The sequence below is a fragment of the Chenopodium quinoa genome, unplaced genomic scaffold, assembly GCF_001683475.1.
Source record: "Chenopodium quinoa cultivar QQ74 unplaced genomic scaffold, ASM168347v1, whole genome shotgun sequence".
NCBI classification, from domain to species: domain Eukaryota; kingdom Viridiplantae; phylum Streptophyta; class Magnoliopsida; order Caryophyllales; family Amaranthaceae; genus Chenopodium; species Chenopodium quinoa.
In genome coordinates, this window is record NW_018742484.1 from 7229795 (window position 1) to 7252748 (window position 22954).

Consider the following 22954-nt stretch of genomic DNA (forward strand, 5'->3'; position numbering starts at 1 on the left):
TATATCATTATAGTGAATAAGGAGTACACAATGAGGACTCATAACACCTTTTGTGTGAAAATGACTTATGATTCATAATTGTTATCACGTAAAAGGAAATATTTCCATAACACACAAGCAGCAAGCACTAAAACCATAAAGACAGCTATTATGCCCATTTGTTCTGCACCAGTGCAGACTGCAGAGAGATTAATGCAATAACATGTACAGATAACTGATAGTGAACAATGAAAGTATAATAGGTTCTTCAAGTAAAGAAAGGGAAACTCAATTTACTTTCACACAATGCCTGCTTGTATTGATTTCAAAAGGCACACTCTTATTAATATCAGTTTCCACTATCATTCTACTGAGCTAAAACAATACTGTAACAATTCCTATGCCTAATCAGGGATCATTGGAGACACAAAATCCCGATTTCAATTTGAAACAACAAAAATACATGATAAAAAAACACAAGGCAAGGGAAAAAAAAGCATAGCTCAGTGAAGGGCAGCAGCAATATCAGGGTTACTCTTACGAGCAAGCTTTGACCACTCTGTGTGGTAGGCACCAGGACGATCAACCCTCTCATAGGTATGAGCGCCAAAGTAATCCCTTTGAGCTTGAACAAGGTTAGCTGGAAGCCTGGCACGCCTATAAGTATCAAAGTAAGCAAGACTTGCACACATTCCAGGAGTACTTATACCAGCAGAAACTGCCAAACCCACAACCCTCCTCCAAGCTGCTTGCCTCTGAACCATCTCTTTCGCAAACTCAGGATCAACCACCAGACTAGCTAAGTTGGTGTTCCTCTGATATGCCTGCTTAATTCGGTCCAAGAAAACTGCTCTGATAATACATCCACCTTTCCAAATCCTTGCCAATTCCCCTAAATTCAAATCCCAACCCTTCTCAGCACTCTTTGCCCTCAACAAATTCATCCCTTGAGCATAACTACAGATCTTTGAAGCATACAAAGCTTGCCTCACATCATCAATCAACCTCTTCTTATCAACCCCGGCTCGAACTGCATGAACCTCATCCTTCATCCCTGCAGCTTCCAGTATCTTGGCTGCATTTTCTCTCTCTTCCTTCAGCCCACTTAGGTACCTACAAAGCAACATAGTAGCAATTCAATAAGCAAACAATATCCATTCAGTATATCTGCTAATATTTTCATCATGCACCCACATATATCATAGAAATCAATAAAGACACTCAATTAAAATCCAATGACTGTAATCAAATACATATTCTACCAAACAAAAACATGCACATACACAATACACCCTACTTCGATTTCATTACCAGATACTCCTCCAGGAGATAATCATTACATTATCCCAATCCTTTATAATCCAACATAGGACATAATTTCACAGAGAAAACCATTATACAGACGGGTAATATGATTCTCCATCATTCCATTAACTACATCACTCAATTAACCACGGGTGTCCCTGAAAATCGAATCATGAACCATAATACATGAAGATATCCAAGAATAAGTATGAAGTACACAATTACTGCAAGCATATAGTGTATAATTCATATCATAGCAAAATAAACATATTCATAACACGAAAACGACAATTCAGGTTATACCTGCAATCCAAAGAAGCAGCAATAGTAGGAGCAGCAACAGATAACTCAGCAGCTTGTTGAACAGTCCATTTCCCAGTACCCTTCATCCCAGTCTTATCCAAAATCTTATCAACCAATCCACCTTCCGCTAAATCATCCTTAACCTTGAAGATATCAGCAGTAATCTCAACCAAGAAACTCTCAAGCTCACTATTATTCCACTCATCAAAAATCCCAGCTAATTCATCATTACTCAAACCACCCACATTCTTCAACACATCATACGCTTCCGAAATCAATTGCATATCACCATATTCAATCCCATTATGAACCATCTTGACAAAATTCCCAGAACCACCTTCACCAATGTAAGTAACACAAGGTCCATCATCAACCTGAGCTGCAACCTTCTTCAAGATCCTCTCAACATTCTCATAAGCCGCGTAATCACCACCCGGCATAAGCGAAGGTCCGAAGCGGGCACCGTCCTCACCACCGGAAACACCCATTCCGAGGTAAAGAAGTCCATTAGAATGAGCATCAGAGATACGACGTTCAGTGTTCTGGTACCACTCATTACCACCATCAATAATGGTGTCACCAGGCTCCATGAAAGAGGAGAGAGAGTGGATAGTTTGATCAACGGGTGACCCGGCTTTGACGAGGATGATTATGGATCTGGGTCGTTCAATTGAGAGGACGAAATCGCGAGGAGTGTAATGGCCGAAGAGAGGGAGATCGCCTTCGGATTTAGCGCGGTCGATGGTTTCATCGACTTTGGTGGAGGTGCGATTGTAGACAGAGATAGGGAAGCCTTTCTCGGCGATGTTGAGGGCGAGGTTTTGGCCCATGACGGCGAGACCTGCGAGGCCGATTTGAGAAGCGGCCGCCATTGTTGAAGGGGAGAGAGAAAGTGGGAAGGTTGAATGAGGAAGAAAGGTGAAGGGGAGTTGGTGAGGAGAAGAAGGGATGATATAGAAATGGAGGAGGAGAGAGAAAGTAGGGAAGGGAAGGTAAAAGGACGGACTCGTCGAGGGAGTAAAGGGACAGTGACCTTCCAAGAGAGCGGAGATAGGTGGAGGGTTGAAGGTAGGATTGTGTAGGAGGCTAATTGGTTGTTTAATTAAAATATTAACCCTACTCTACTATTGCTTAATTATTGTAAGTACTCGTAATCCATTACGGAGTATCCAACACATCTACGAGAGTGAATCTCGCTATAAGTTAGATTGCTAATGTAGTAACTGCACATTTATCGAGATGCAAATCGCGTAGCGGCATAGCAGATTACATTGCTAAGGTAGGTTATTTAATACTCCGTATTCGGTACTATGGACATTGATGTGTTGTAATACTCCGTAACTCTAGTTTGTTTATAACACTTCTTTCTGATACATTAGGAAGTCTAAGCACTACCAGCCTACAACAAAACTAGTTTTTGGTTTGAACGATACTTAAGGTTCTTATATCGAAGTTTGTAGATGACAACTATGCTCGACTTTGATTTCAAGGTGTTAAGTTAGTAGCTCAAGTTCGACTAATAAATCGTGAGATAATATGTTATGTGAAATTATAAAGATTAATTGAATTCTTGACAAATATTACGTACATTCCACCAATGAGTATTTCACATAGCCTAAACCAAGAGCCCTAAAGTCATAAGTTGTGAATGCGGCTTAAGACCTTCAACATGGGAGGTGCATCCACAAGCATAGTTGCAGGCACAACTTGCATCATGGGCTCTCTATCTCAGTAAAACGCCAAAGCTAAGAGAGGGAAAGAGTAATACGTTATGTTTAATCAATACAATAATTTAATGTCAATTTGCAAATCATGGATCAACTCACAGTCTCACAATCACCCATTTTATTAAATCAGCTACATAGCCTCCATCTTTTGTCCTTTCCTTTCATTTTCAATACACTTTTGGTACACTTTTGCAACTATCTTTTAATTAATTGACCCAAAAAAAATATCAACAGCATCAGCTGTTTCCAAAAACAATATCTGAATATGTACTCCGTACTAGTTTTTAGCTTTTAAATTTTGATTTTTTATTTTTTTGGCGCAAATAAGGACAATTTACCAAGAATCATGATTTGGTGTTGAAAAATACTACGTATTAATTCCTCAAAAAAAAAAAAAAATACTTCGTATTAACAAATAGTTTTGTACTGTACATTGCAATATCTATGTTCTCTTTTTGACTCAAATATACTCTTGGCCCTTTTCTGAAGGAATTTGATCAGCTAGCCCAAACATCGATGTGTTAATGGTATTTCTTTCTGCTTGCTTACAGCGTAAAAGATTCGGAGTACTGTATAAAATTAGCATCTGTACAAATGCCTATTTAAAAAAGCTCAAACCAATGCAATAGATAACTCGAGTTATCCTAACAATCAATCAAGTAACAGTCACTTTAGACTTGGAACACACGCAAAACAGGAAAATACTAACTTCCCACACATCATGAAGTAACTGCATCTGTGAAATTTTATACTACTAGCAGTCTCGTACAGTACAGTACAGTACACCAGCGAACTACAAAGTATATCTTATTGCCAACCCATAAATAAACACAGAACAGCTCGGGAAAACAGGAGCATATGCTCAAAGCCCATAATAAAAGATGGCCTAATACCTGATAATTAACAACTCAATGTTCCACATTTCCATTCATTGCTTAAGACTATCCGAAATTACACAAGCTAATGAAGGAACACAGCTTTTATCTGAAGCTGTCATTTATTTGATCCAATGACCATAAGCAAGAAAAATAAGGAATTCGATGTCTGATTTAATGTATGATGAACAATACATAAAACACTCATGTACTTACTAATCAACTTAGTCACTCGAATGGATAAATAGAATTTGTACTAGTCTCACAGCGATAAACAAATGGCTGATTGTGGTCAATGACCATATATCCAAAATCTTAACGGCCTCGGTGACAAGGAACGCACGAGTTTCTCCTGACCACAGCTCATTATGCAGCAGCAACCTCAAAGAGATGCTTGCGGATCTGCATTAAATTATAAGATTTATTAGAAGATTTCTTATAGAAGGCCGAAAAACTTAAACATCATACCACCAAAAATAAATTAAATTAAATTCATCATCCCAACAGGAACATTAAGGACCTAAGAGTAGCAACTCAGAATCTGTACAAACAAAAGGGTGCAGCCCCAAGGCATCATCACACATGAGAGGAAACGCAGGAAAAGGGTGCAGACCGAGGGAGCAGGTGAAATAGAGCAGCAGCAACACAACATTTTCAGTGAGCAGCCACCACTCAACAAATGACTGCAAGGGGGGTTGGTGGGAATATTTGTGACTGATCTTTTGGCCTTTTATGTAACCTAGCGGGCTCTTTTTAATTGTTGTTTTTTGGACTGATGTACATATAAAAAGTGAGAGAGGGCAATTGCTGAGGTAGCTAGAATATGGTATTTGCATTTGGAGAGTTGTGACCTGAAGTCACTTAGAGAGTGGTGAGCCTACAGCCACCATTGTAAGAAACTTCCTTATTTTTCATATTAATCAAGAAGCGGTCCTACTTCCCTCAAACTTATTTCCTCTTTAACAAGTTTTGTGCTTTTTATTTTGAGTCCAAAGTGAATCAGATAAATAAACCAGGCCAGATACAATATTACAGCACACAGCATAGTCACTATTAGTGACAAATACACCGATACAACCTGTCAATTTAACCCTCTAAATATTTCACCTAGCCAACCCCGCCCCCCCCCCCCCAAACTTAATAAAAGAGAAAAAAAACAGAACCAACTTTTCTTTCTAAAATCTACTCTCTTTGCAAAGAATTAATAGTCAGAGTAATATGATTAACTTTCTTAATACACCCTTATTAAAATTAAGGATGGGATATGAAAAATATAACACAACTATTATCAGGGGTATTTTTCTTGTATAAACATGTCACATTCTTAATTTTAAAAGGTTGCAACTATGCGACAAACAATTCAGGGCAGAGGATGAAGTTTCCCAGTTGTGCTGATTATGTATCAGATCCACCGTGAAAATACACAGTGTAGCTTCACAGGTTAAGGAACTGTTTACTAAGGTTAGGAATTGAAGAGTTCTATAAACACAAAACATTACAAAGGAGAGTGAAAGCACAAATCACCTGAGGAAGCTTCTTCCGATATGCAACATCCAATCTTGCATCAAGAGTGTTTTCACACACAATTTTTCCATCCCGAGAAGCCAGCACAACACCTCCAAAGCTAGAAGCAACAGGGATTACAATCACACCATTAGCACACCACTTGTACAATGTTCAATACAAAATTTAACATCTTGAATAGCAGTTCTTAAAACTTAATAATTTAACTCAAAAATCCTTCATTGACATTTAAGCAACAAACCAACTACTACTTAAGACAGCCTACAAATTCAAAATTAAGAAAGAACATCTTACACAGCCAGCTAAATTAATTTAGTCCATCCAAGAGCTAATACACTAACAAGGTAACTTACCAATTAAGACCATGTTCCTTCTGTTGACCAGGGCCAGGAGGAAGATGAATAGTGTCAACAACTATCTCAGGGACATGTACATCAGCTTTCTCAGCATATTCTTGTTTAGCTGAATTGATAATATGCTCCACCAGGTGCACATCATCCTTTCGGCAACGCAATAAGACAGCAGGTTCTTTCAACCTAAGCAAACTCTGTCAACAAAGGAAAAAAACAAAATTTCATGGGGGTATATTAATCCCAATTTCACACTATTTCATTAAAAGAAATAAAAATTATAAATATGGCTGAATAAACAAGAGACAATCTCTTTGCACTGTCAAAGTAACACAATATCTACTGTATAATCAAGAAGCCATCAGGAGATATAATCATATAAGAAGAGATATCTTATTTACAGGTCAACTAATCACTTTAGACAAGGTATCCCCCCCCCCCCCCACACACACACACACACCCAAAAAAAAAAAAAAAAAAAAAAAAAAAAAAAAAAAAAAAAAAATTGAATTGAACGACGAGGCTAGAAAGAGCAAAATATCAACTAACCTGAACAACGAGCTCTTTCAAAAGCTGCCTGTAATGATGATGGTCTCCACTGACACGCAGTAGCTCTTTGGCTGCTGCTTCTTTCATGGAATTAACTAAATCATCCTGAGCTTGAAGGACTTTGATCCGAGATGCATTGAGCTGCATAGAGTACTCTCTGCCAAAAGAAGCAGATCAAAACGTGTCAATGGATTATTATTTCCCAAAATTACAGAAGTTCTAATAAAAGAGTTTACTTTAACTACTAACACCATCCCACAAAGAGCACAATACATTTCAATCTTGCCTTTTCTATGATACTTTATATTACTTCTCACAATCTCACTATATCCCTACACTTTCTCACTATATCCCTACACTTTCTCTCTATATCTACTTTTCTTATTTTTTGTGCCAAAGGCAAGTGAAATTGTATTGGGGCAAGATGAAATCATATAATAGATCCCCTCAATCGAGATCTTCTATTCAAGAAACTTACTGTTGCTTGATGTTATGACTAGTTGGAGGTTTTGAAGCAAAATTAAATTTGTGATGGAAGGAACACAACTTTTAAGGCACACACTTTAGCGCTTAGAGAATAAGCAGATCTTTTACTAGTGGAGATTTGTAGGACCTAATTGAAGTAGTATTATCTTTCATATGTGTAACATGTCCTTTTAGCCTCTCAATTGATTGACAAAATCTGATTTTAATAATAATTAAAAGTAATAAAAAGTACAAGTAACATAAACGAATACACAACAGGACAGCACAAACACTGATGTACAACTTGAATAAATGAGCAAAAATGAGTCCTGCATCATGTTTATCACAGAAAACATATCCTGGGAAATTGGAGATAACACCTTAAACTAGGAATCCACAGATGAAGCACCAAGCAAATCACATGAATCCACAACATGATTTCTACCCGTTTGTCAAACCACCAAACTTAAATAATGGCAAGAAATCAAACAAAAGTTCTCGTCAAAATCTTATCCAGTCATACAAATCTTGGCCTCAAAAACGCAATGGATCTCCAACTCCAGACCAAAGAAGGATAAAATGGAATTCTAGAGGCCATAAATGGACAGCTTCACAAAAACAATTTGAGCGTATAAAGAAAATTGTGTCTTTCCAGATAAATAATATAAATCAACTTGGCCTTAATCACGTCTATTTAAAGGGAAATAGGTACATTTGAAATTACGCAGTGATGCAAAGATTACAATCAAAAGACAATACATATACGAGATACGAAGTATAACATTAGGCAAACGGCAATTTCAACCACAATTTGACGTTCAGCCCTATGACCTTGACATAATTCAATAATTCTCAAATCAACGTTATCAATTAATCTGGATCATAAATCTATAAATAAGTAATCAAATCGTAAATCAAATTCAACCAGATCAACAATAGCATAACATATCATACGGAGTAAATAAGTAATCAAAGCCGAAATCAAATTCAACCAGATCAATCATCAATAGCATAACATAAACTGCATTCATTCCTAACCAATAGCCAAATCATGCATTCACAGCCATTAGTCATTACATTAAACTTCCACAACAAACCAAGTAAAGTATCAATCATAGTCAATGCTCTCAATCACATCGTAGAAATCAAAGTTCAGCGACAGAATAATCACAATTCACAGTAATCAACATGAAATTAAGCAACGAAGTAAGCAGCAATTCAATCAATAAACAGCAGATAAATTACATTTTCCTGCGAACTTCAACTTGCTTCTCCTTACGCTCATACTCCTGCCTGATCTTCTTCTTCTCCGCTTCAACTAACTGCAATTTCTCAATGTTGAACTCCTACAAACCAAAAAAAAAAAAAAAAAAAAATATCAATCAATTTCTCTCTCCAATCAAAATCGAACCAAAATCAACCAAAATTTCAACTCAAACAAAAAATTCTTCAATTAAACTTCAAAATCAACAAAAAAAATTCAAACGAAAATCAATCGAATCGCTTACTTCTTCAGCAGCAACGGAGATCTCGTTAGCCTTTTCCTCCGCTTCTTGGCGGATGAATCTAACCATCTGCTGGATCTGCTTCTGGACATCGGTGTCATTCATCTTCGGATCTGTTGAAATTTTCTCTCTCCTCCTCTGATTGGTTGAAGATGATAGGGCAAGAGGAAGACGAAGATCAGTTCTTCAAAGTGTCGATGAATGAATGAAACCGTGAGACTTTAATTATTGGGGGAGAGTTTGTGAGTCGGACAAATAGTGGTGATAAGAAAATTTGGAAAGAGATCACAAAATAAGGGTTAATTTTACATTAATGTGTGAGCTGGCAAATTAGGGAATATTCACGAGGTTGTTGTTCTTTACTACTGTTGTCATCTGATAGGCGGTTAAATATACGGCGGTTAAAATATAAAGGATCTCACATGAACTTACTCTTCGCCTACAATTTTTACTATATAATCGGTTGTATTTTATATGAGTAGCGGATAGTTAAGATATTTTTGTTTATCTACACAGTATGTGTTTGCTTGTACAAGCATATATATGGGCAATTCAATAATCTTGACTATATCATCTATGGCATACAAGCTAATTGTAATTGGTTGCACACTAAAAAACATGTGTTTGATTTGAAAATATGAACTACATATTACCGAGTAGTTTTTAAACTCGTATATTGTATCAAGTGTTTTATAATGTAATGCTTGAGATTTGTAATTAAGGTTTGACTCATCGAATCACGTACTCTTCATTTTATTTTTTCATGCTATTGTGATGTTTTATCAAATATTTATTATCTCATATTGTTGAAGAAGTAAGAAACTTAATCACACAAATTGTCTTATTCCAAAACTTTTGCTATTTTTTTGTATTTGATTTTTGATAGGATATTGTTTATAGTATTTAGTGAAATGAATTACAAAGTACTTTTTGTGACAACAAATTATAGAATTTAAGCAATCAAACAATTGTACATTTGATATCCAAATCGATTTTAGTGCACGCTATGACTATTATACACCTCTCTAAGACATTCACTGAAGCTTTAAATCAAATCAATAAAACTTCTTTTGGAAAGAGTCATCATAAAAAGAAAGGCACTCTCATCATGATAATGTGGCACAAAATATTTCAGCCTAGCAAAGAGTCAAGCTTGCTTAGGTTTGTGAATGACAAAAGTGGTTTACTCTCTTAGGCGAATTTTGGGTTTGGGACTTTGGGCTACAATATTTGCATTGCTATATAATTCCAATATACTTAAATAAATGTGTAAACCCTAAGCAAAAGACCCCTTGATCTAAAGAAAGTATTCTTTAAGTTCGATATCCCCTTCCAAGGGGCTTAGATGAAAGATAAGTTCATGACCAAATATAATTTCTGGCCGAATCAAAATTTGTGTAGGTAAATGTATGCAACCACCGTTGCTCAATCTTATTTGTACATTTTAAAACTTAAAGTTTACCAATTTTTTTACACTTTAAATAGAATAACTAAAAAAAAATAAAAAAAATTGCGAGGTATGTTCACACATTTACACACTTACATATGCATAATTATACAAATTAAATAGAGTTGATGGTAATATATATGTGAAGTTGACAAATCTCTATTTTACTTTTTTTTAACATAAAAATACTAAAATATATTAATGCATCCGATGTGGAAATGGTAGCTTTGGCTCGATGGATGGAAGCTCAGAACCTTTCTTTTTCTCTTTCTCGGCATCACTTGCTTTAGCTTTAACATCATTCGAGGTGGGAACATCATCCAATGCCTTCTCCACAACCTCACTCTTCTCCTTCTCAAGATTCGCATCATCAATAGGCATTTGGGGCCCTTCATAGCTAACCCACTACGAGTAGTGATAGCATTGGCGGTCTCCTTAGGGACGGGTTGTCCCGGTAAATGGCCAGGTTGCCTTTGGATGTTGGTACCTGCTACTTGTGCGAGTTGGTTCTCCAAATGCTTTGTCGTGTTTTTCAACTCCTTGATTCTATCTTCAATGCTTTGCTTCATGGATGCCATCATTCTCATGAGGTCAAAGATAGTAGGCTCTTGAGTGCTAGCATTGCCTTGAGAAGGTTGTTGTTGAGGTGGCCTATTGAATCCTAAAGGAGCATGATAAGAGGCTCCTTGTTGATTGAGTGGAGGCCTTGCAACATATTGCTGAGGTTGAGAGTTCTAAGGCTGTGACCACTGCTGCTGTGGTTGAGGATTTTGAACATTGTTGCTTCGATAGGAAAGGTAAGGATGATTCCTCAAACCTGGATTGTATGTGTTAGAATATGGGTCATTTGGTTGCCTTTGTTGAAAGGCATTCACTTGCTCCATCTGATCAGTGTCTTGAGAATTTTGAGCACATTGATATCTAAAGTGACCTTGTATACTACACAATTCACAAAAAAATTAGTTTGCAGAGGTTGAGAAGACATAGCATTAACAGATACAAGAGAGGAGTCTTTAGTGCCCTGTAATGCATCAATCTTTGCAGTTAATTGAGCCATATGAGATGTCAAGATTGAATAGGCTTCAACTTCCATCTTCCCTTTCTTAGCTCGCGTCCTTGGAGATGAGAAGTGGTTGGCTGCAAGATTTGCAAGAAAATCATACCCTTCCTTGATCGTTTTGTCAAGGAACACACCACTTGCAGTAGAGTCAACAATACATTTGGTCTCGGGTTCCATTTCGTTATAGAAAATACGAACAAGATTCCACTTCTCAAAATTGTGATGCGGGAATGATTGTTGAAGATCTAGGAATCTATCCATGCTTCCCTAAGAGATTCCCCCGACTCTTGAGAAAATGTTGATATTTGGTGTCGAATCTTTTCAGTTTTTTCAGGGGGAAAATACTCTTTGAGGAATGCTTGAGAAATCTTGCTCCACTCCATGTCCTTGACAGTATTCAACCACTTTTGATCTCTATCGCGAAGGGAAAATCCGAACAACATCACTTTCAATTGATCTTGAGTGACTCCTTTGTGATGAACAGTGGAGCATAATTGTTGAAATCGCTGCACATGATTAATTAGCTCGTCCATAGGATGGCCACTAAACTGATTTTGTTGGACCATACTGAGCAATGCGGGTTTAATTTCAAAGTTCGCTGCAGTGATTTCTAGCATTTTGAGACCCGTTGGAATGCTATCTTGGGATGGTACCCCGAAAGAATTAAGAGACCTATTATCAGCCATCTCTCGTTGTATGTCAGACTTTGTGGTAGGACTCTTCTGCGAGTGGGTCTTTTTCTGGTTTCCTTTCCCTTGATTCTTGATTTTCCTAAGGGTCTTGTCCAAGTCTGGATCCGTAGGGATCAAGTCACCTGTTCGTTTTGACTTGAGCATAAACAAAAAGAAAAGAAAACAATGAGAATGCCCCAATTGGAACTGAAAGTTCTAATGAGACAATGGAAACAGTTCAAACAATCAAACTAAAACTAATAGAATCTAGCCGTCTCCTCGGCAACGGCGCCAAAAACTTGATGAGGTAAAAGTTATACCGCAAGTGCACGGTGTCTGTTGTTAGCAAAGACTTAGCAAATATGGGTCGAATCCCACAGGGAGACAGGTTCTATTAGGTTTTGCCCATTTATTATAAACTATTTCAATAAACGAAGAGTGATTTGATATCAATCAATTAAACTAGGACAATAATGAAAATAAGGTTGTTCTCAAATAAATAAAGGTCTAGGGCATACGTTCGGTCCACCATGCTTATACCAATCCAAGAAATGCAAACAATTCATTAAATAAATAAACTAGGAAGAATAATTAAAGCACATGTTAATCCTACGGTCGGGAATTAACGCTTACGAATTAACATATGTAGCTCGATCGGTCGCTAACATAATCAAATTCGCCAATTGTAATTAAGCTTCTAAAAATGTGATCTGTCAATTCTAATTTTTATTAGCTAAATAATCAATTCATGATATTGACCAATTACATGAATCAAACAATAAAGCACAAATCAATAGGAATCATTCAAACCCTAATTCATAAATTTATAAATAATTAAGCACAAATAATCAAGGTATAAACATGGCTTCCCTTACTTAGCTCTAAAAGACGACTACTCACTCATAATTGAAATAAACAAAACAAAAGGAATAAATAAACTTGAATTCATAACTAATAAAATAAAAGACGAAAGATTGAATGAAAAACCTCAAATATCGAATTAATGAAGAACAATAATCTAGGGTTCAACAATGGAGAAGAAAACTAAAAGAACGTTCAAGCATAAAATAAAGCATAAGAGAAGAAAATAAAATCCTCTCAAGTATTTATATTAAAGCCTAATTCTAAATAAGTAAATAAAATAAGGAAATAAAAAATAACAAAGGTCGTCATGTGATTGGTCGCTTGGAGAATCAAAATCAGTGGAAGACGAATGGTATGATTTCCGCACGCCAAACCCATCGCCCGATGGGTGGACACTAGTCGAGTGATCAAGGGCTGCGACGAGGTCGACGTTCGACCATCGCCCGATGGTTTTCCAGCGGACCAGGCAGATTCGAAGGGTCGTGTGTGCAGCAGCTCCATCGCCTGATGGCTGGGCGCTTGATTGGCAGATTTGCAGGACTGACTTTGAGTGGCTGTAACTTACGATCTAGGAATTGTATGAAGGCGTGCGACCTATCATTGGAAAGCTCTTCATGTCTAGTTTCCAACCCAACTTGAATCACCTCAATCCGATCTGTAGAACTCTAGTTGTGGCTGAAACAGTGCACAAGTGTCCTTTTTCGCCTCGTCGTTGATTAGTGTTTTGCTTCGTTTTCACTCAAATTCAATCTAGATTGGCACATAGTGACCTCTTGAGGATGCTATGTCCATTGTCCATGTACACACTAATCAAAACCGACGTCTACGAGCATAGAATCTGCTATCAACAACTTAATCCATCGGCTTCCGTCCAACTATCATCCAAATCAACTCTACATCCTTCAAAAGTGTCCAAATGACTATGAAATCACCTGAAACATTAAGAAATACACAAACGGAGCGTAATAGAGCGATAAAGGATGACCTATGCAAATATGACCCTAGAATCGACCAAAAAGACTAAGAAAAAGGTATAAAAACTAGCATGAACGCGCCTAAGAATGTTATATAAATAAGATTCATTAATAGTAGGCATGGTTTTCAATGTTGTTCGAGAGTTGCAATGCAATTTTTTGTTAGGAAAATTCGAATTTAAGGAATTATATTTCATACATATGTTCGTTATTAAATTTTTTCCCCCTATTTTCACTTTTAAAGGCGCGACATACATAATTTGATCAACCCTCCCATTAAAAAAATTACAAATAAATATAATACGTGCATCGCACGAATTGAATACTAGTTATTTATTAAAAAGTCCAACATGCAGTCAATATAACTAACCCAATTAAATCGATCATGGTTCTAGCCAATTTTTCGTATGGGTTACTGTTACTCCAAACAAAGTTCCCATATACAACTCGTTTAGCAACCAAAATCATGTTCAATACAAGAAAGGTCTCAATTCATGGTAATCAATATAAATACGCTTCAAGAAATCCACGCCAAACATAGTTCATCAAAACAATTGATTCGTTCGATTTGTATTACTTCCAACACGCTCATTGATCCTAATATGAAGTGAGACAGAAAATGATAATCGAAACCACCAAACCAACTCTAATAACTACTCCACAACAACAAAAAAAAAAAAAACAAAAAAAAGGTTTTTGGCAACATTCAAATAAGAGTAGTAAAATGAACTCCAAGAAGTCAGTTGAAGTTGTTGCTGACAACAGAAGTACAAAAGTAACCCTCCCTCAAAGAAAAAAAAAGTTGAAAACATCCACGATCCATCACTATCTTCCATTTCTCCAATTCCACCATACTCAACTCAAATCTTCTACTCAACACATTCAATTTTCAATTCTCCAGAAATTCAATTCAATCGATAAACCCTAGAAAACCCAGAATTCAAACATTCTGCAAATCAAACCAATACTAAAAAAATAAATAATTCAATGCCAAGTCGGGAATCAAGTCACCGGCTTGCTGGTTCACCAATTAGGTCTCGAATTTCATCTCTTATGCTTGCTATGTTCGCTACAATGGCTTCCCTTTACGTCGCTGGCCGGTATTAATCTACATTTTTTAATTACAGTTTTTATTTTTAGTTTTTTTGTTTGTGATTTTCAGTGATCTTAAATTCATTCATAATGTCCTTAAATTTTTTTTATTGGATTTTGATTTTTGTACTTCTTTTTTAAATTGGTAGATTGTGGCAAGATGCGGAGAATCGAGTTTATATGATTAAGGAGATTGATAAGAGGACGGATAAGGTATATTCTGATAATCTGTTACGGTTTTTGTTCCATTTATTTGACAATTTTGCAAATGTGTGTTATGTTTTGATCTACAACGTTATTTTTTGATTATTTTGGTTAAATTTTACTTGTGTTTCTTTTAAACAATTGTTGTGAAAAGGTGTTAGTGTTGTTTTAGGAAGATAAAATTGTTTGTGAATTGTGAGCGTCAATTCAGTGTCTTCTAGGAAGATTTTTATGATATGAGTACGGCCCTGTTCTCTTCAGCTTATGAATAACGAGAGAAATCCGTCATGATCAGCTTCTATGGCTTTTTGAACTTATTTTATCCAAACTTAACTTATTTTGTTTGAAAATGTTTTATTTGTGTGTGAAATTATCTGAAAATGAAATTTATCTTCTCTAATTAGTTTATTTTGTATGACTTACCTGAACTAATTATTTTCTGAAACAAGTTAGAATAAGCTGAACTTAATAAGGCCTAAGATTAAGATTAGGGCTCTATTATTTGAATGATATTATACGACCGTATTTTGTCTGATTAAAAATTAGTTTGTTTGGAAAGAAATCCTTGTATGCATAAATTGTCTAAAAATTTGTCTGACTGCTAAAAACCTTTTTTTTCTTCCTCTGATCTTATCGTAAGCTATCTGACAAGTCAAAATAAGTCAAACACATTATGGCCCAAGTGAGGTAGAAATTTCATGACCTAAGTTGAATTTTGTGATTAGTGGTATAAAGGATGTAAGTACGACATAGAGCTTGAGTGTAAAGGATTGAGGAAGTGGTTCAAAATTTGGGATTTGTTTGAATTGTGTTGTGTCATGGTGTTTACTGACTGTTATTTTTGTTTTGATTCATGTATAAAGTTTGAGTCCTTTATATTTCACTTTACATATGATTTATTTAAGCTTAATTAGGAAAATTGTGTAAAACTATACTTTGTGCAAAGAAATTTGACAACAAATTTTCACTCCCAGGGGCAGACAGCTATATCTGTTGATGACACTTTGAAAATAATAGCTTGCCGGTAAGTTATTTACTCTTTTGCTCTGTTGGGGCTGGGGGGTTGCATGTGTTGGTTTTTGAAATCTTATTATGATTTCATTGTGTAATTTTGAAATAATATCTTGCTGGTAAGTTGTCTACAGTGTTTTTGAAATCTTATTGTGATGTCAATTTATAATTTTTCACAGGGAACAGGAAAAGAAACTGTCAGCCCTCGAGATGGAACTAGCTGCTGCTAAAAAAGGAGGGTTTGTTTCAAAATACTCTACAGGGAATGATGCTACTGCTAAAAAGAAGAAGCTTTTAGCTGTTATAGGAATTGCTACACAATTTGGTCGGAGGAGGAACAGAAATGCTATACGAAAAGCATGGATGTCTGCTGGTAATGGATTTGTTTTCTGTAATCTACACTATGAAAGTTTGATGTAGCGGTTCACTTTATATTTTTCCAAAAGGAAGGTGTAATTTGTAGTTACATCTGTGCAGGAGCTGCATTGAAAAAGCTAGAGAATGAGAAGGGCATTGTTCCAAGATTTGTGATTGGAAGAAGGTCTATGTTCTGTTGGTTTGAATTTATGTTAAACTCTTTCCTGCTTCCTTAAACTTCGATTGAAAATAAGCAATCTTGCAGTGCAAACCGTGGAGACAGTTTGGACAGAGATATTGATGTGGAAAGCAGGCAGACCAACGATTTCATTATTCTTGTATGTTGGATATCTGCTATCTTTTGTTATCCTAATCTTGTCTAACATGGATACCTAGCTTGTTCAATCATGAGATGTGTCCCTGTAGGAATGCAGGATCTTGTTTGTAGTCTTTGTACTGGTTAGCTGCAGACTGAGAGTTAGCGTACTACCTTGAAGTGTGAAATGCTGCGATGCTCATTTTCTTTTACATTGTGGCTGGTGTTAAGCTACTGTTGCTGTGAATAAATTCATCCGTTATATTTGCATAAGATTAGAAACGTTTGTACACCTTCTAACATGTACTTGTATGTGATTAGCATAAAGTAATCAGCTTATTATTTTAATTATTTTTGTACCAACTTCAGGACGATCATGTAGAGGTGCCAGAGGAAATTTCTAAGAAGACAAAATTGTTTTTTGCTCATGCTGCTGAAACATGGGAGGCTGAGTTCTATGTCAAGGTCAATGATGATGTTTATGTTAAAATAGGTTTGTATATCCAACTGATTCTTGACTGGCATGTAAATACAAGTAGATTGGCACACATGCGCACTCACCTTTTTTAATCAAGAGAAATCAATCCCTAAGTTGCATGCATTGTCGTGCAGATGGCCTCGCTGCAATTCTTTCTGCAAATTTGGATAAACCTCGTATTTATATTGGGTGCATGAAGTCAGGAGAAGTTTTCTCTGAGCCGTAAGTGCAGTCCTTACTTTGAAACTTGAGAAGTTATATTTTATTGTCATTGCATTACGTAAATTATATATTTTTGAAACACATTACCTATGAATTTCCAGGGGTAATAAATGGTATGAACCAGATTGGTGGAAATTTGGCGATGGGAAATCGTAAGTTAATCTACCTTTTAGCTTGCTACCCCCCCCCCCTCATGTTTCTGAAATTATGTGTATAATTTCAGTAAATCTGTGGTTGTTGCTTGCTCTGTGCTTAAATTACCCGTGGTGTCAAGTGTATAATTATGAAGAAAAGGATTTAAGCACAGATTATTTATACGGGAAACATTGTAAGTATTTTACATACAGAGTATGAAATATTCATTTTCTACATATTGAGATACATCTAAATCCCCTTATGTCCCAGGAACAAGAGCTTTTAATGTTGATGTTGCTGTTTTTTCTTTGACTACTTTTGTTCTGGTCTTTTAGAATGTTTCCTTAATTTTACTGAGAGGTTCCAATGATTGAAGGTATGGAATTTTAATTTTTTTTTTTTTTTTTTTTTTTTTTTTTTTTTTTTTTTTTTTTAAAAAAAAAAAAAAATTTTTTTTTAGGAATGTGGCAAAATTCACCAACTGCTTGGATAACTTAGAGCTTAAACATAGTGATTAGTGGCAAAGCAATTTCCTGTTTGCAATATTCTAATTTTAAAGTCTGCGCGTGCACATCCACATCCACTATCAGAGAAATTAAATATAAAGATGTTAATGTTACAAGGTACACCCTATGATGTGATGCAAACTGGTAACATAAGTATGTGTTGCATGGGGGCGTGTGGGGTATTATGTTTGTACATGTAAATTTACTCTCATTAAGATTTTCTGCTAGATCGTCAAAAGGGAGGAAATATATATTGAAATGAGATGGATTGAGATGCAAAGAGACAAAAGGTGGCTTAGATAACGTGCCCTGGGTGCTTGAAATTAGCATAGTACCTAAATTATTGAAGACGCCCCACTCCTTCTGCATTCCTCATAACTTTACCTAATCTCCATTCCTTAAGTTTTACCAACAATTTGTTGAGTGAAATTAAGTTAAGATATCAGTACTATGAACCAAGAACTAACAAATTAATTGAAGATGCTTTGCAACTATAATAGGAATAATCACATTTTAGCAATCACAGTTTGAACTGTAATCAGATTCACAGGGAAAATTTTAGTGTAAACTTTGTCATAATGTCATCCATAGTCCAAACCTCAAAATATGGTGAATCGTGAATCTTCACATATTAAGATCATTATAGACAAAGATTATCTGTAATAGAAGAATAATCTCGTATCCGTAATGTCATGCCACAATTGAATCAGCCCAGCTGTATGTAGGTGTTTGGAAGTTATGACTTTAAAAAAACTGGGTGCTTAATTTGCCTCGTGCTCAGAGTCTTTCTGGATCCTTGATGCTAATGTCACCATCAACACTCTTTAATCATAAAGATAGGGATTACTAGAGCTATGAGTGTTCTATGAATCTATGCAGTATTACTTTACGGCTTTTGGGATGCTGCCATGCTGAGAACTATTTAAAGAGGGAGGCAGGGAATTGGGAAGGGGACACATGGAATCCAAGAATTTATGTTTGGTAAATAGTGTAATATTGTTTGTGGATAACATGGTACCTCTAACGTACACAATTCTTCCAAGGTGCTGAATAGCATGATTTTAAAACCAACCAATCAATCAATCAATCAAAGCCTTAATCCCATAAGTGGGGTCGGCTACGTGAACCAAAAGTGATTATTCCGTGTAGTCATCGACAAAAATCTTCCTCCTCCATCCCTTACGATCCAATGCCTTATCCTCATGCAAATCCATATACTTCATATCCTTCCTAATTCCTTCCAACCAAGTCATTTTCGGTCTCCCTCTCCTCGTTTAACCCCTCCATGATCCCACTCTTCCACTCTTCGTACCGGTGCACCCTCGGGTCTCCGTCTTACATGTCCAAACCAACGCAGACGATTTTCCCTTAGTTTGTCTGCAATGACTGCCACCCCTACTTTCTTGCGCATGATTTTAAAACCGAAAGTAGAAAAACGTAGCACCATGAATTTGATCTACTCATTTATCAAGATTCAAGATATACTCAGAAAATTCTAATTTACTGATTTCATATGAATTATATTTACTACTTCCCTTTTAAAAACCGAGAATTCATTCTTGTCTGAAGTTTATTTGTTCAGCTGCTTCAGTGTGAATCATCTTTTTGCTTATTCCGCGAAGGATTATATTAGAGTTGAGCCTTATTCACTCATACCTGGAACTATTGAATTAAAAATTCTGGTATCATGGTTATTGGATGTGGGCTTCTATTATGCTACTTATACAAGTACTAGTTATAATTCTTTCAAAAAAAGTATTAGTTATAATTGAACAACTTGGTTGCTTCCAAGCAGCATCAGTCAAAAAATTAGTGCCCCCACCCCACCCCATTGTCTTCCTTCAGAGGGGTAACTAACCTTCGTTACTGATTTTTCCACCATATACTTCACATATATCTAGCAATTCACAAGCCATCAACAAATTATACAAGCCTTGGCTGACCTCAGTTTAATTTGCCTAAAGTAACTATTTATGTATTACAGGTACTTTCGACATGCTTCTGGAGAGATATTTGCCATATCCCAGGAATTGGCTCAGTTTGTATCAATAAACAGGTTATCCTTGCTGCATCCTTTCCCTTAGTCTTATTCATACATCAAGACATGTTATACACACATTCATGTGTAGCTCTCATTTGTGTGCTAAGGGCTGAGTCAGCTGAAATGAATTTGGAACCTCTGATTGATTTGCAGGTCCATCCTTCGAACCTTTGCCCACGATGACATCAGTGCTGGGTCTTGGTTTATTGGACTGGATGTGAAGCACATTGATGAAGCAAAGCTTTGTTGTTCTTCTTGGTCATCAGGTATATTGTGAATTTTGAACACGCCAAGAAAAGATAGGGATAGGAGTGGAGACTACTCTCCCCTTCTGTGAAATTAACACTGATTGAATGGTTCTGATTTGCAATGTGTATGCCATGTTCTTCTTGTAATGTTCAAATTGGTTTGACCAAGTTGTTTAATACTTTTTGAAATGTCATGTTGGAGTGGGCAAATCAACTGGGGTCAGAAACATTCTGTAATGGCAGCTATCACTGCTGTATGCTATCTGAATAATGTGCTTGTTAGCATGTTATTCTATCTGTTTTAGGATTGTTGAACATGTACTTTCACTTGCACAAACTCCACACCAGAACAGGGAAAAATTCTTTCAGTATTTTGTAATTGGTTGGTTGGGCCCTGTTTGGCAAAACATAGATGTGGGAGTAGTTTATGGCTGTGCGATTAATTGTTAACTGTGAAACAGTGAAAGTAGATAATTAAGTAGGACTGGTCTTGTGAAAATGGACAATTTATCTTTCTATAAAGCTACTTTTATCTATCGAAAGCTAATAGCTTCTGATAAAAGCTATACCTCTGACCTCTGTAAATTATCGCTACCTCCACCACTACATTGCCATTCCCTTAAACACTAAAGACTTCTCCAAAGCTAGTGCCGAAGACACCCTTAATCTGTTTTAAGAAGTTCAATTATTATTTATTTTTTTTATTTATAAATATATATGGATCAAATTTGATTTTTGATCCATGTTTCTATGCTAATGAGCATGATGATCGACATAATTGGAAGAGGATTTTGTTTTCCATTTTCTAAAGAGTCCTTGCAAAGTGAAGGGTTTGTTTGACCTAAGTCTTTGAATTGTTTCAGGTGCTGTATGTGCAGCTGGTTGACTTTACATGGCAAGCATTATGTATCTACACACAGTATAAACTTTCATGGAGACCATTCTTTAGCCTCAGGCCCTCAGCGTAGGCCCTTGGTTGACATTGAGAATATCGCTGCCACTGTAAGTTGATTCTGTCTATATCTTAAGAGCCCGAGACCTTCAGCAGCGACCAGCTCGTGAGTTATGTGTCTTAGACAGGTCACCACAGACCCTGCAACAACATTGATCACAGCTAGGTATACAGGCTGTTGAGGTTACACAAATGGAGGGAAGTAGTCCTTTTCCCTTACTGTGTATCATACAGCAAATTTTGACACATGACACGTACAGAAAGAAAATGCCCCCCCCCCTCCCCCCACCACCCCCCCCCCACCCCCCCCCCCCCAAAAAAAAAAAAAAGATTCATTACAGTGTAATTTGTGCTAAGTGTGGGACTGATAAATCAATCTATTTTTGCTCCATTAGATACATGATCATTTAACTTCTTTTGAGGCTTTTCCTTGTGATGCTCACTTTTTATCTTGCTTAGAACTGTAATTTCTGATCAACTGAGAAGATGTTACTAGTTGATCATAACATACAGTCTATATGCAGAAGAAGATTTTATTAGGTTTTCGATTACTATTAGCCCTGATCCAGAACATATTTGTGCTGGGTAGCTATCACTTTTAAACTGTTTATGAACCACATTCTCAAAATTGGATTACAAGTGTTGCCACCGCCCTTTTGCTTGTGTGCCTAATTTTTTAACTGGTAGGTCAAAATAGAAAAGATTCCAGCATTTGGCTTCAGCAACTCACTCTTCTTATGACTAATTTGTTGAATGGTCTTTTTCAGTATTCTAAGTTTGGTGCATTTGGATTCTGTGGTGCCATTTGCTGATAAGCCAGCTACCAAACTCCTTCTGAGAGTCTATCCTTGGACATGGTTTGTTTTAAGTCATTTTACTTATTTTGGATTTTCTATTTTTGAAAGTAACCCCTCTCTATACGATAAGTCCATTATCACCAAGCTAGTCTTATTGTATTGATAGGCATGTGAAAAATTTTCAGTCACGAGTTGACCTTGCTATCGGGCTTGCCTGTGGTGGCCTATGTGCCAAGAGTGCACAACAAACCAGACCTGGGACATTCTTAAGTTTGCAGTCCAAAGCATGACATGGACTGGCTCGTAACGTCCCTTAAGGGTCCCTTGAACGTTTTATAGATAAAAATTAGTGAGATATCCTTGGTGCCAATATTTGAAAATGTTTTCGTTACTTAGGATACTCTACAATATTCAAAATAGCAACAGGCTGGTGCAGTGGTGCTGCCTGCTCATGCTCAACTCTAGTCTTACTAGGACTCTTAGGAGAAAAATCTGTGTCTACCCCTGCTCTTGAGTTTGGGCTTGTTTTGCCCATTCCCTTCATCCGCATACAGATATTATGGGTTCGTAGAGAATGCCATGCCCTCTTTCGAGCTTACCGATCTAAGGGCTCTCTTGTCCTAAATCATTAGTTAGATCCATTTCATTACCATAAGTTACATACCATAATTTAAATCAAATTATTAAATAGAATCATAATTTGGCAACCAAGGTGCAAAGCGAAGGAAAGAGGAAATGGGGTTGGTTGTTGAGGAATAATTTGCTCCTTCGTAGAAGGAATTTGTAGAAGCGGTGAATGCCGTTTTGCACGATCATGCATGCGTGCAACTGATGTATCTAATTGAATTTGGACTGGTATGGTGATGGAAGCACTATAATTCATTTAATTAAGTTGAAAGCTACATTTTACTTGGGAAATAATCAAATTGAATGTGACATCTTATTAGTTTATTGTCAAGGGGAACGGCTATATGGATTATGGACTAATGTTATTCCA

General features: G+C 36.5%; 3 protein-coding genes across 4 annotated transcripts; 1 reads left to right on the plus strand and 2 right to left on the minus strand.

Annotated features, from left to right (window-relative positions):
• Nucleotides 1–221: 221 nt before the first annotated feature.
• LOC110719631 (6-phosphogluconate dehydrogenase, decarboxylating 2, chloroplastic-like) lies at nt 222–2650 on the minus strand. The gene is made up of 2 exons (XM_021898605.1): nt 1588–2650; nt 222–1092 (listed from the first exon to the last, which is right to left on the minus strand). Exons 1-2 carry the CDS (start codon nt 2457–2459, stop codon nt 483–485), a joined length of 1482 nt encoding a protein of 493 aa, XP_021754297.1. The 5' UTR covers nt 2460–2650; the 3' UTR covers nt 222–482.
• Nucleotides 2651–4154: 1504 nt separating this feature from the next.
• On the minus strand, nt 4155–8859 carry LOC110719632 (V-type proton ATPase subunit E-like). The gene is made up of 6 exons (XM_021898606.1): nt 8586–8859; nt 8323–8423; nt 6613–6769; nt 6067–6260; nt 5714–5813; nt 4155–4591 (listed from the first exon to the last, which is right to left on the minus strand). Exons 1-6 carry the CDS (start codon nt 8685–8687, stop codon nt 4556–4558), a joined length of 690 nt encoding a protein of 229 aa, XP_021754298.1. The 5' UTR covers nt 8688–8859; the 3' UTR covers nt 4155–4555.
• A 5033-nt stretch (nt 8860–13892) lies between these two features.
• LOC110719633 (hydroxyproline O-galactosyltransferase HPGT1-like) lies at nt 13893–21581 on the plus strand. 2 transcript variants are annotated; one of them, XM_021898607.1, is made up of 12 exons: nt 13901–14698; nt 14840–14903; nt 15869–15918; nt 16085–16278; nt 16383–16446; nt 16528–16600; nt 16948–17071; nt 17191–17278; nt 17380–17430; nt 19904–19975; nt 20114–20226; nt 21072–21581. In XM_021898607.1, the coding sequence occupies exons 1-12, from the start codon at nt 14586–14588 to the stop codon at nt 21092–21094; spliced, it is 1029 nt and encodes a 342-aa protein (XP_021754299.1). In that variant the 5' UTR covers nt 13901–14585; the 3' UTR covers nt 21095–21581. The 2 variants fall into 2 exon arrangements, with proteins under 2 accessions (XP_021754300.1, XP_021754299.1); XM_021898608.1 differs by lacking the exons at nt 19904–19975; nt 20114–20226; nt 21072–21581 and adding an exon at nt 17502–17833 and having other exon boundaries at nt 13893–14698.
• The last annotated feature ends 1373 nt before the right edge of the window (nt 21582–22954 follow it).